This window comes from Chelmon rostratus, chromosome 11, assembly GCF_017976325.1.
Source record: "Chelmon rostratus isolate fCheRos1 chromosome 11, fCheRos1.pri, whole genome shotgun sequence".
NCBI classification, from domain to species: domain Eukaryota; kingdom Metazoa; phylum Chordata; class Actinopteri; order Chaetodontiformes; family Chaetodontidae; genus Chelmon; species Chelmon rostratus.
This window is the reverse complement of record NC_055668.1, coordinates 16142990-16156799: the sequence shown is the minus strand read 5'-3', so window position 1 is coordinate 16156799 and position 13810 is coordinate 16142990. Positions and strand designations below refer to the sequence as shown.

Sequence of the window (13810 nt, the reverse complement as noted above, 5' to 3'; positions counted from 1 at the left end):
TGATCCTCGATGTCAATGCAGTCCCAGGCTGCAGACAGCATGACAGCAAAGCTCCTGGCAGATAATGGAAGCAGAAGGAGCGAGGACTGAAACGCAATTATTCCCCCATGAAGTCGTCCTGAAGCTTCATTAGCAGAGACTAACAGTGGGCAGGGTATTGACAGCTTAAATAAAAGGTGCCTTGGATACATGGTGCAGTTAGTGTGTGTCTGCCTGAACTACCTGGAAGTTTCTTCCATTTTTCGACAATTTCTTGCTCTGTTATCTCACACTCCCAAACACGCCTCTAATTTGTTTTTCTCTCGCCACCTCAGGTACAACCCCGAACTCTCCGTTCTCCAGCCACCCAGAGTCCCCCACCTTCCCGTCCTGCTCGGGCTCGTGGAGTGACGAATGCACCATTTGCTACGAGAATGCGGTGGACACGGTCCTTTACGCCTGTGGACACATGTGTCTCTGCTACACCTGTGGCCTCAAACTCAAGAAGATGGCCAACGCGTGCTGCCCCATCTGCAGGAGGACAATCAAAGATATCATCAAGACCTACAGGAGCACGTAGGCTTGTGTCGGACCATGTGTCGCATTGTCAGTTCGGCTCAGAGGTGGTCAAAGCCATGTGAGACTTCGTAAAGACGGACATGGCGCAAGTGAAAGCCCCACTTGTTTGTGTGTGCAGTCTGGCTCAGGTACTCCACAGCAGGACTTTTTCCCTATGTTATGTCTAATGCACATCCCTGGAAAGCTCACAGCCGCTCCTGCCCGGGATGCCTCAGACCATCAGAGAAAAATAGTGGGATCAACTGCAGTGACTGCAGACAGGCCAAACACCTCCCACCTTGACCTACTATCCAGTGACTGTGATTTGTGCATCTGCGGAAGAGAAAGAGCAATTTGAAGAATCTGTCCCACTTCCTGTAGAGCTACCCTTCATTCTGCAGGTGATAGCGCTGCTGCTAGCTAGTTTTAGACAAGGTAAAATTGTCCAGAGCTGCGGAAGAAACAAGGAAAACAAATCTGCGGTTTCACTAGCTGCTCCTTCACTGCTTGTCAGAGAGCGTTGGGTCAAAAAGTGTTGTTTTAGGGTAAGAATCCATTCTCTACTAAATTTGAGGGAAAATCAAGGTTTCCTGAATGCTTCCAGAGCTCGGTGAGGAATTAGTAAAAAGACGTTTTTGTGGTGAAAAGTTTTGAATGCTCCTAAACGCGCCTAAACCTAAAGGGTAAAGAAATCCTTAAAGGAACTCCGTTGTGTAATAAGTGAAGTGGTTTGTCGGATGAATCACTACCTGCTGTGCTTGTGTGAACTTCAGCAGGGTGAGATTGTGCGAAGGGTGAAAAAGTGTGAACGTTGTCACCATAGAAGGTCATGCTTGCTGTGAATGAGGATGTAAATCAGTGAAGAGGGAGCGCGGGAGGATGTTGTACGTTTGGGATGGAGACAAGGGAGGAAGGGGCACCCTCGCTGAGCGTCTGCACATCGTTTCAGCGCAAAGAAAGCGTTTGCTCACTCAGGCACACCAGATACATCAGAAGTTTGTGTGAAGGCCTGTAAAATGTGGGACCTGCATGGTTTGCATGTCCTGCTTCTTGGCAGCCGACCCCGCCATCTCTGGCTGCTGCTCGGCGCGCCGGCTGGATGCTGTAATTGGACAAAAGTAATTGAAAATAAACACTGGTGGGCAGTGAAGTATTTTTAAAATGCTGAAAGAGCACACAGGGATGACAAATCAATATCTTAATCACTGCAAAAAACCCACGCAACACTAATTTACAGATGGCTAATTCAGGTTGCACTCTCGTTCATATGTACATTCAATAAGAACATGATTATTTGCTTTCAGTGACGACATTTCAGCACACTGTGTCTTCAAGTGGAAAAAAAATGTGCAGTGTGCAGTCAGTTACAAGGATGTAGCTTGTTATTGTGGGAATTTCATTTGCATTATCAGTTTCTGAGTGCTGCTCTCTGTGGGTAAAAGCAAACTTCAAGGACATTTTCACTTGACTAATCTCATGCATTATGTACTGCTTTGAATTGTTAAGAAATACAAGCTATTTTCAGGTGTAATTTTGGCCTTGATGAAACATTACTCAGTAATTTGTAAAGCAGTAAGTGCTTGATTTGTTTGTTTTCAAGGTGTTAGCTTCAGCCCAAGTCATCTCGCCGCCGCGGAGGGACAACTAGCAGCCGTGTTGTGTTATGTTTGAGTCACAGTTAAGTTTTCTTGTGTGCCTTTAAAAAGAGAAGTCCGGGCAAACGTTGGTCTGTTAGGCTCCTTACTGTGAAAACCGAGGCTCATGTTCATCTTAAAGTCACTGTTATGTGATTGTGACACGAGCAGGTGTAACCGCACAGCCTACCGGCACGAAGCCAACATTTCGGCGTGCTCGATATCATCCTGTGAATTTATTCACTGCTCGAGATGAAATGTTTGAATATCGCCTTGTCCCTTCTGCCACTGCATTGCATAATACTGGAATTTTATTGCTCAGCCTTTACATTTCTACCTGTTTTTGTTTTTCCTCCTGACCAAATATGACCTTGCAGAAATAAAACATTGTGAAGGATTTTTGATAGAAAAGCAGTATCGATGAGTGTAATATTAACTGTACATTATGAGGTTTATTTATTTTGTCAATGCTACTATTAAGACTTCTCACTGTTGTTTTATATGTATGGCTATATTGTCCAAAAAGTAAGAATATTGTTTATCGTATTGTTGCATAGTTAAAGATTATAGACAACTTTACTTCCCTGCAAGGCTTTGTGGGTCAGCTGATTTTCACGTAAAGGAAAAGTTTGACATTGCGAGAAGTGTGTTCATTAACTTTCTGGTGCTGAATTAGATGATCGATACCACTCTCCACTACATTTACTCAAATACTGCACTTCAGTACAATTTGGGATGCAGGAGTGGAGTATTTTAACATTCTGCTTCACTATCAATGTACTATTTTTATAGCAATGTATAAGATGACCATGTGAAAATGTAATATAATATTGTGAAATTGCTGGTACATGAACATACAGAGACTATTAGCATTAAAACTGGAAACAAGGGGAAACGGCCTGTCTGGCTCTATCCAACGGAAACAATATAGGCCTATCAACACCTCTGAAGCTCACATCCAGAAACTCTGCTGGATGTGGATCTCTGCTGGTTGCCTGTTGCAGCAGGCTAGCCAAAAAATAGTCCAGCCAAGCAAAGCACACATCCCCTGTGAACCTGTGAATTTGAAGTTTTTACACGGTTCTAAAGAAGCAGCCCTGTTGAAAAAAATATTACACTTAAAATATGACTTTTTGAAGAATGTACTATGTACAGTTTGTGCTATTTTTGTGGCCTTCAAGTATACTTAAGTGTACTCAAGTAGTCTTCAAGTATACTTGAATTGTAAATATTATTCTAAATTGGCACAACTTGCAGTACAATTATATATCACCGACATGTTGGAAATATACTTAAATATAGTTAAAAGGAAGGGGAATTAAAGTACACTTTAATTGAGCATGCTAATATTGTGTTACAAAGGACTTGAAAATAAGTATATATTTCAGAAGTACAATTTATTGCTCTGAAAGTATTTGTGATTTATTACATTTTTTAAAAGTACAGTTTATACACTTACAATGAAGTACACTTTTTATAAATATTTTGAAATACCACTTTGAGTATTACAGAATTACTATATTCATTTATAATACATTTAAGTAGAACTTAATGGCATCTGTTTAGAAGTACACTTTTAAAAAATATATGTCAAACAAACTTTTAAATTGAGCACAAAAAGTAAAGTGTACTTGTAATGACTTTTCTATACTTAAATGATATTTCTAATACACTAAAGTACAGTACTGTTTCACCTGGGAGGATATAATGTGTTAATTGTTGAGCTTCAGAAGTGCTTGTAGGCAGATGTTGAGCCAGGCTAGCTGTATCCCCCATTTTCTTTATGCTAAGCTAACAGCTCACCACTAGCTGTAGCCACTTAATATGAGAGTTGTGTCAATCGTTTCATGTAACTCTTAGAAAGTGAATGAGCACATTTCCCAAGATGTCAAGCGTTTGTTTTGATACCATGAACAAAACTATGGTCTTAAAAGGGAATAGAACGCGTCGAGTTGGCATCGGTCACCTATTAGTTAATAAAATTATGTTTGTCCTACTTGTGCATATTTAAATTATATCTTGAATTTGTGTTGTAGTGAAGCAGGCGTGTGTAGTTCCCGTATGGCCATAATTCTGACAGCCCATTTTTTCCAAAAGTGACCAAATATTTGCTGTTGAAACAAAACCATCAAGTTGTAAGTGAAGGTGGGCACTGTGCATTTAGGACAAGAAAATCAGCTCGTAACTTTGGTTTCCTGGGCCTGGGATCTCTATTAGTTGTTAAAAAACATTCTTAAGTGGTTTAATTATGTTCAGTTTGTTAAATAAAGTTTCAATTTGACTCACTAGCTTTGTGCCTGTTAATATCTCTTATTTATTCCATGAAATAAAGTACATTTTGAGCCCATACAGCTCTTCTTCAGGTACAGAAGAAAGCCAATCCCCTGCTTTGGTTCAGGCATCTGACTCGAACTGCAATAACAAGTTAAAAGTGACCATTCCCATTTCACAGCTACAGTGCTTATTGTGTTTTATGCACAGCGGGAAAGTGAAGTCAATCTGGCACAAAAGATGGGGAATGAGAGAGCATTAGTGCAATTACCTTTTCCCAAAACGTACATTATACAAATGGTTGATGTAACCTCTTAGGCAAGAAAATTCAAATTGCGCAGAACAAAAAGGCAGCCATCTTTCAGATGCCTTACACCCGACACAATCACTCACCACAGTAGTATACTTGACTAACACCCAGCCATATACTATATGAATAACAAAGGCAAGGGCTTTTAGTAAACAGCTATAACTCACAGAGAAAGTGTTTAGAGTCGTGGTATGTAGACCTGGCCAGAGCGAACATCATCTGTTATTTACTACCCTGTGGGCCTGGCTCTAATGCAGCACTGTTTTATGCTGCACTCAAATAGGCACAAACACAGCCTGTGACGTCCGGACATGAAACAGGCATCAGCGGCTGCCGTTCATGACCAAGTGTTCTCAGAGTTGAGAGGGAAATACACAGCCTGGGTCTGTGACAGTGACATGAATACAGTATATCTCACCGGTGTCTGTGTACACACAGACTTTCCACCCAGACCTCGCAGTGAACCTGGCTGCCGGCCTTCTGAAGGCTTAAGGGCTTGGCAGACTTGTTTGAGCTGTGTTGTGGTATCTCTTCTAGGCAGCTGTTTGGTCAAAAACAAACTCTTTCTATTAAGGTATCAAATTTGTATTCCGAAAAAGCACGACACTATTGATTATGAATTTTAACTCGACTTCAGACAGTCAGAATTTGAGTTTTCTCCTCTGTTGTAGTTAAGGCTTTAAGCTTCTGATGTTCAGCGTGATGTAAAATCTTTTCCTCAGTCTGCTCCGCAGTGTCGGGGGACAGACTGTGAGAAGAAGTGCAATTATATTAAAAAGTACAACTTTGTTCGTAGGCCAGATCAATCGAGGGATCTCGCCCCGACACTATCTAACGACTGTGTTGATGAAGACGGAGGTGAAGGTTACTGTGAGGTTGCGCTCGGCCTGCAGTGACAAGCTGAGTGCTGCTGCCCTCCAGAGGCCACAAACTGCTCCAGCACCTTCTGCACAGAAACCCATCAGTTATGTGTTAGAGCAAAAATGTTTTCAATGCAAGTGAAAGGACGCACCTTTCAACCGCCCTATCAGTATAAACATTTATACATTTTATGAATGATAATGAAAATAGACTGGGGGAGGTTAATTCATATTCATGATCACTATTTTTTTGCTGGCAGATCCAACATATTTAGTTTTAACCTTGAAGATGTTACAAAAAAAAAAACAAAAAAAAAAACTGAAACTAAATCAATTTTCTGTACTTTTCTAGAATTATGCGCTGTATGTGATGATCTGTATTCATTTTTTCAAACCTTTTCCCCATTCTCTAATAATAACATACACCTCTTGACTGAAGGTCTACTTGCTACTCTAAGTTTTCTCAGAGCTTTAAAACACATCTTATGATCTTCATCGGTTGGCTCGGCTGTCAAACTAATATATCGAAGGTCAAGAATTAACCACAGCACTCAGTACACATTACAGTCTTGAGTTTTTCACCACACCGTACAACAACGTCTGACACAATGACTGACAAACTACCATCACATTTGAAGTTGCAGGCTTCTTGGGGTGTCTTTGTCTCACTACACATCTTGCGTTTCCTTTTTCCTCTTTCCACCTCCTGTGATTTACCGTTTGCATGAAAACACGAATGAATGCAAACTCTGCACGAGCACAGCAAGCAAACAAAGCGAGAAAGCAAATACAGACTTAACACAGAGCCAGCAGAAAAGCATGTTATAAAGATGATCAGCAGGCACCCATAACTTGGTTCCAAGCCAGTGAGTGTAGTATGAATGTAGAATTCCCAATAGAGGAAACAGCCAGTGGGATGGACATATTTCACATTAAATTCCTATGGGCTGTAAATCTTATTATATTTCAGGCACCAAATCCAATATATCAGCAATATGCGGTGTCTGACACTGGAAAACTGCATCAGTGTTTTGATTTGGTGTTTCTCTGATTATAGCTGAAGGCGACAATATTATAGACTACAACTCCTCAGTGGTAACTTAAACTTTTGCTTTGTCAGTTGATGCTAAATTAAGCAGCCCAGTGACCACAGAATGAAAACCATCTAAGGTTCTCCTGAAGCAGAAGTCGCTGGAGGAGGCCAATCAAAGTGAACTGCACCACTATCTGGCTCAGTGCTGTGGGTAAGAAATGAAAGGGATGCCGTGCAACCAAGTGTGATCTAATTTATTTGCAAAACAGCATCCAGCTGGTCCAGCACTTCAGCTGTATTGCATATGCACAGATGTGAGTTTATAGATATAAACACATTCAATATTGAGAGCTTTCACCAAGGCAGAAAGCTTTTAATGCAACAGAACTGAGAGGCTCATAACCTGTAATTCTGGCCTGTGGTAAATTTTCATTATAGCTACTGTTAATTATACACACTGATTTGCAATTAATTTAGCAGTTGATTACTCCCATCTCTCACGCCATGTGGAGCATTAAAGGCCAACTGATTTTCTGTGTTTGTCTGCTGCAGCAACACATATGCAAAAAGGGTGAGATTTCTTACATTTGTTGGTTTTGTGATGGCACCCCGTTTGCTTTGATTCGACAGAATACTGTTAGGGTATCTGGCTGCCAGGTGTGGACCTTATTTTGATACAGCCAATCAAATCTTGCATTAAGCAGTGACATCAGCGCTCTATCATTGGCAGAGCAGAGCAGCCACAATGAGCGAAACAGCAGTGTGCTATTCACAGCCCAAGAGCCATAGACTCTGAACAGTAACATTAGCTTTGGTGCTAAAGTCTTCTTAACAAATATTCACCTGGGAAAAGTCCATTACTGCTGTTAGTTTGCAGGCTTAGCTAGCTAATTAGCTGCAGCATATTAAACAGCATGTAAACTTACCTGCAAATGTCCCTCTGGTCCAGTTAAATGCTTCTAACATTAACAACACACTGTCTGCCCATGACATTTAGGCTCCAACACGAGTTTGTTTACTTTGTCTCTCCTTCCCTTCAGTGCTAACACCGACATTAAACAGTTATGTAGGTTAAGTAATACATAAACTGTTGGAATTATTAGATAATGTTAAGGAATAAGCTGTCAAAATAGTTTACAGAGATGAATACATAGTTGAAATAGTTAGCTAACAGTCATGGATAAACAGTTGCAATCGCTAAACGCAATGGATTTACAAGCTGAAATAGATAAATGTAATGGATAACAGTTGGAATAGTTATCTTAAATTAATAAACAACTGAAATAGCTATAAAACAGTGGATAAACAGTTGAAACAGTAAACTAAAAACAATGCATATAAAATTTGAAATAGCTAATTGTAATGGATAAACAGTTTATATAGTTAGCTAAAATATTGGATCAATAATTAAAACAGATGGCTAAAAGTAACAAATAAACAGTGGAAATAGTTTGAATAGTAATGAGTAATTAAAAGTAATGAATAGTTTTAGTTAGCTAAAAGTGAGGGATAATAGTTGAAACATCCAGTTTCTGTTACTAGTGATACAAATGCACTTGACCAGAGCAACCTAAACATTGCTAATTTAACTGCATGAAAAAATACTGTAAAAATATCCCCTTTTAATATTGTTAAATAACATGTGGTTTATAATCCATTCATAAGAACATATTTGGAGCATGGCGGTTGGCGTTGATGAAGAGGTACTTGTGCTAATCTGACAGGATGTGGGAGTGCATGTCAGAAAAGGTTGCATACCATTGTAAGAGGACCAAACCTGATGTGTGGGCAAATAGTAACTATGAGTGATGAGAATTTAAAAAAAAAAAAGAAAGAAAGTACCGATGATTGTTCAAAAGTGCATTTATTTAATTCGTTCTTTTGGCACTTCAGTTATCATCACTGGTCACACAGTTAACATAAAACAAAAGTGAGCATCCCAGTACTACTGCAGCTGAAGAGTTACGTCAAATTTACTGCCCAGCAGAAATTCAAAATGTTATCATGACTAAAAGAGCAGTTTTTAGAAATGTTTCAACGGTTGTGATTTTTTTAATCAGTAAATTTCTTAAAATAATAATAAAATAAGTAATATGATTTTTAAGCAATGAATAAATATCATTTTCACTGACGTTTTGATTTTGGACAATTAGCCTCTGAAATGAAAAGAGTTTCAGGGGAGATCGTCAGGGATTGTTTTTACATTTAAGGATAAGAAAATACTGTCAGAGATGCTCACAAATTGTTTCGTTAGGACAATATTATACAATTAAGTGGATAAAATATTTCACATAAAGGTGACATACAGTATAAAGAGATATAAAAAAAAAACATGCAAACAGACAGCACCAAGATGAGACTAACACAAAGCAGCTTTGGCAACAACTGAGATTTTCTTAACAGAAAGGAGGAGAAAAAGGTTTAATTTCAACAGCTCAAGGCATCGTCAGTATAATGAATCATTTCAAACATGCAGTAAGCTTTAAATGCTTAAAAAGTTTTTAAAAATTACATTATAAACTTACAGAGAAAGGTTCAAGTTAAAGGTAACCACTGTAGAATATCATTAAATCATTCTTCCACTCTGGTGTTCTCTTTGGCTCTGTCATTAAGTCCCAATATACTGCTCCTAATGCGACGTCTCAGGCACTGTCTCATGTAGACTCATTTCACCAGATGTCTCATTTTATTTCAAAGTCGGGCTGCTCTTTTTTGGCAAAGGTACCGGGTACGATTTCAATCCTGACTTAACGTCTTAGGGTTAGCCTTTTTCACAAAATAAATGCATCTGTTTGAGTAGTCTTTACACGCATGTTCAGAGTTCTGCCAGCTCCACACATGAGCGCTAGTGCTTTCTCTCGAGGTAATTTGAGGGAACCCATCCCTTCCTTTGTCTGCCATTGTCTAGAATCTTGCAATACCACCATCCATTGGGGTTTCTATCCAGGACCTCCAGACTCGTCCCCTCAGGAAATCCCATGGTCTCCTCGTCGCCATGGTAATCTGCTATGGAGACATACACCTCTCTGAGGTTGTTATGGATGATGTGGGGCTTGGGTTTCACTGTGGATACAGGGAGGGCATTCCTCTGAGAGCTGAGGCCAAGGGATTCAGAGCTACCAGTACCAGATCTGTTCCTGCTGGGTAGTGCTATGTTGTTTGGCGCCGGGCTACGTGGCACAGTGCCGAAGGAGGCATTGCGTCGCACTGTGGGGCTGGCACGAGGGTGGTCTGTGGAGTTGAGGGACTCGTTTCTCCTGAGAGAGCCAACAGGGCTGGGACCATCCCTGATTGGGGCTGAAATGAAGACAGACTGAGGTCTGACAACCTGCTGCTGTTTGGCACTATTCTGCTTCCGTGAACCGAACAAGCCAGTGGGTTTGGAGAGGCCACCTGGAGGCTTGGTCGGGATGGGTGGGGTTACCTTCTTTAGGTTTTGGTTGATGTTGTTCAGCGCCTGCACCCTTTGTTCATTCTTCTCAAGGCTGTTGGACTTACTGAGGCTTCCAGGTTTAGTTGGGGTGCCATCAGATTCCGACCCTGCCATGTCATCTTGTTGCCTGATGGGCTCCAGGTAGTAAGTTGGAGCCCAACCCTCTGCATCTCCCCAGCGGACATACCACCAGCCACTCTCCTGCTTCTCCACCACTTCAACTTCTACTCCAGCGGGGAAGCTGAGCTCGGACTCTTGGGCTTTCTCATATGGATCTGTGGTGCGATACAGGTTGCAGCCTTCCAGGTCAGAGTCTCCCCGGCTTCCTTTAGAATAGATGGAGGAGAGATCGGATGTGCTCTGAGAGGAGAAGGAGTCCTCTGAGGAGATAACTGAAGCTGTCTCAGAGTCCTCGCCTTTAGCTTTGGTGCCGTTCTTCAGCTGCCCTGTTGGCCGCAGCTGTCTTCTCAAGGTGCTGATGTCCATCTTCTCTGCACTAGATGCCTTGGCTAGTTGTGGTTTAGGCCTCACCACTGGCTTTAGTTTACAAGAAGACTTGGTGGAAGAGAATGCCTTGGTTTCCTCTTGGTCTTTCTTGGTTCTGGACAGATCTGGAGTTGACTCAGTGGAGGCAGATTTAAGACTGGCTGCCTCCTCAGCTTTGGCAGAAAATGGGCTCCCATTCAAGTCGATCTTGAATTTGTTACCTGGAGGTCTCCATCCACCTGATGTTGGGTTTGCAGTCTTGCCAGTTTCTGACAAAACACTTGTCTTGGAGGAATTTGAGTCCCTGCTGCACTGCCTCTCTGGTGTCTCCCTGAAAGGCCGGAAGCCATCATTCTCATAGATACACTCATCCTCTCCCTCGGCCTCCCCCTCTCCTTCATGGCCATCTTCAAAAGACTCACCCATCTTGAAGGACGCACTGTGGAGTGAGGAAGCCGGAGAAGGCTTGGAGGACAGGTGGGATCCCTTTTCGGAGGAAGTATCCTCATTCTTTGCATCCACCAAGGACCCTTCTCCCCTCAGAAACTCAAACTCAGATTCCAGGTCCAGATCACCAATGGCAGGGACATCATATTCTGGCTCTTCATACACTGGCCTCCCAGGAGATACAGGGGACTCTGGTGCTTCAGACCCAGGGCTGCTGGGAGGTGCGGTCTCCACTGAGTCCTGCTTTTTGACAGGTGGGGCTGGGGGTGGAACTTTTGGGCGGCACAGAGTGCTTGTTCTGCGATTCAGGTTTGGCTTTTTGCGCTTGTCAATGTAGGAACAGGGAGCCCAACCTTCCTTCTCTCCTATCTGGACATACCACCAACCACCAGAGTTCTTCTCAATGACCTAAAATACATATTCAAAAAGAGTTTTAGTCTCTCTTTAAAGGCATTTTTGTACATTTTCATTTGATTTGGATTTAGAAGGCAGAGTTGTCACTGAGCTAGGATGAATAAATTAATTTAGCAAAAGATATATAGTCAGTCAAGATTGTTGTGCTAGTGAAGTTTACCATGAAAAAGGGTGCTTACCTCTGCTTTCTGTCCTCCATTGAAAGTGATACCATCAGATATACAGGACTGGAAATCTGCAATGGTGTAATACTCTGCTTCAACTGTAGGGGGCTCTGGTGGGGATGGCAACTGAAATCCCTGAGCACAAATTAAATTTGCATTGTTAGACATACTATGAGTGGCTGAAGGTAACTCAAGTACTGTATTTAAGTCTAGTTTAGAGAGTATTTCCATTTAATTTTATATTTAAACTCCACTACATTTATCTTACAGTTGTGGTAACTATTTGCTTTTCAGATTAAGATTTTACATTCAAAAGCATACGATAATCTTATAAAATAAAGCATATTGTCAAAGACTTGGACCAGTTTTCAGCTTTCTTGACTTGAGGCCCCTTAATAAATAAATAAATAAATATTCAAATGTCTACAGTTCCTGGTTAGCATTTCCACCAAAAAGAGATTTGACCTTTAAACTTCTGAGATGGTTTCATTTAAATAATTGTTTCAGGCACTACAAGGTAAAATGATTTTTTATTTCACACAAGCACAAAAGCAAAGATTAGAAAAGAGTCCAAGAACTGAATACAACATTTGCTCGCTGAACTTTTTTTCTGTTTTTTCTTTTTTCGAGCCCATTGATCATCTCATGGCCCCTCACATTTATCTTGTGAGACTTAAGAGGGGGCCTGACCACTAAGGACTGGACAACAATATTTAACTTTATATGGAGTAGTAAAAACCAATAAAACCAGTAAAAACTCAACCAGCTACAGCAGTAAAATGCTGCTTCCACACTGACGCATTATAATGCATGGTACTGTACATATAAGTCACAAGTGAGCAATTTTAATTTTGATACTTTAAGCATATCTTTAAGCATATCTTCTTCTAATTAAGCATATCTTCTTACAATTAAGTAGAATGATTGCAGATCATTTAAATTTAATGGAATATTTTATACTAATGGACTGGTACTTTTACTTTAAGGATCTGAATAGTTTCTTCCACTATTTGTTGTTTGCTTTGTTTGTTCCTAATTCTTTGTACGACAAAAAAGCCGCAGATATCAAAGTCTTGTGCATCACCATTCATTGCAATTAAATTCAATACACACATTATGCCTCTGATGAGCCTTTTCATTACTCTTTAACCTAGAACAGAAGTAAAGACTGTACACTGCCATTTAAAATTGCTCACAAGGGGCTATATTTATTAGCGGCTATAAACGCAGCCTTTCAAGCAGCATGAACTTCAATCAATAAAAGCTACTTAAATGACTGGATGACTGGAGGGATGGATGGATGGCTAAAATATCAAACACTTACCAGGGTTGCATCTCTTCGAGGAGGAGGTTTTTGCCTGAGAACTGGGGAACCTGTGAAAAAAATCACAGAAGAAAAACATGCATGATGCATGCTACATTTACAACATTTATTAGACTTGAGAAATTCAAAAATAAGATTTTTTAAAAGTTTTAAAGAAGTTTTAAATTAAAATTCAATAATGCAAACAGTGAGATGACTTACCAATTTCCACTCGGTGAGGGGCGATGCGGGCTATAGCTGGTGAGGCAGGCTCTGCTTTACTCTTTCCATCCTGTGGGGTATTAATAGGGCTGGAGTCAGCACAAGGGATTGGCAAGCTGATCTCCTTCCTGGCCACCTGGGGGCTCTCCGGGACACCTTCAGCCTGCACATCTTTCTCACTCAAGGCCTTCTTGTTAAGAAGGTTGCTGATCTCCATGATGTTTCCAATGATCTCCACTGGGCCCGTCACAGTCTTCTTACGGGGAGAGAGGTCATCCTTCAGCTTCTTCAGGTAAGAAGCTGGAGCCCAGCCCTCTTTATCCTGGTACCTGTAAGATAAGTTGGAGGAGAATATGATGAAAAAAACAGTCTTTTTGGAATGGTAACAAATGTCTGAAGCAAGTGAGCAGAGGTTTACCTGATAAACCACCAGCCCTCCAGGTTCTTCTGAATCACCTCCACGATGACTCCTTTCTCGAAAGCAATTTCGTCCTTGCCCTGGCTGGTGTAGGGCTGCACTGTTACATACTTCTCTTCTGCCAAAGCCAGAGCAGAGAATGACAAGATTTTAAGGGCCGTGAGATCAATAAAGCAATATAATCATTGGAAAAGAGAAGAAAAAGAGAAAAAAAGATCATATTTTGTGAAGATTTTATATATTTATATGATCATATTGCAGTAGTAAGCGATAAGAGT

The 13810-nt window shown here is 40.9% G+C and overlaps 2 protein-coding genes across 5 annotated transcripts in view; one reads left to right on the top strand and one right to left on the bottom strand.

The window, feature by feature from the left end:
- neurl1ab (neuralized E3 ubiquitin protein ligase 1Ab) overlaps positions 1-4447 on the top strand; it is a 29820-nt gene extending 25373 nt beyond the window's left edge. The window contains exon 6 of the mRNA XM_041947920.1: positions 315-4447. Within this exon, the coding sequence (XP_041803854.1) occupies positions 315-559 (245 nt within the window). The 3' untranslated portion in view covers positions 560-4447. The remainder of the gene's footprint in view (positions 1-314) is intronic.
- Positions 4448-8493: 4046 nt separating this feature from the next.
- sh3pxd2ab (SH3 and PX domains 2Ab) overlaps positions 8494-13810 on the bottom strand; it is a 54536-nt gene continuing 49219 nt past the window's right edge. For all 4 annotated transcript variants that reach the window (XM_041946860.1, XM_041946859.1, XM_041946857.1 and 1 more), the window contains 5 exons: positions 13533-13650; positions 13115-13443; positions 12914-12963; positions 11605-11724; positions 8494-11419 (listed from right to left, as the gene is read on the bottom strand). In XM_041946860.1, coding sequence (XP_041802794.1) covers positions 9491-11419; positions 11605-11724; positions 12914-12963; positions 13115-13443; positions 13533-13650 — 2546 coding nt within the window. In that variant the 3' untranslated portion in view covers positions 8494-9490. The remainder of the gene's footprint in view (positions 11420-11604; positions 11725-12913; positions 12964-13114; positions 13444-13532; positions 13651-13810) is intronic.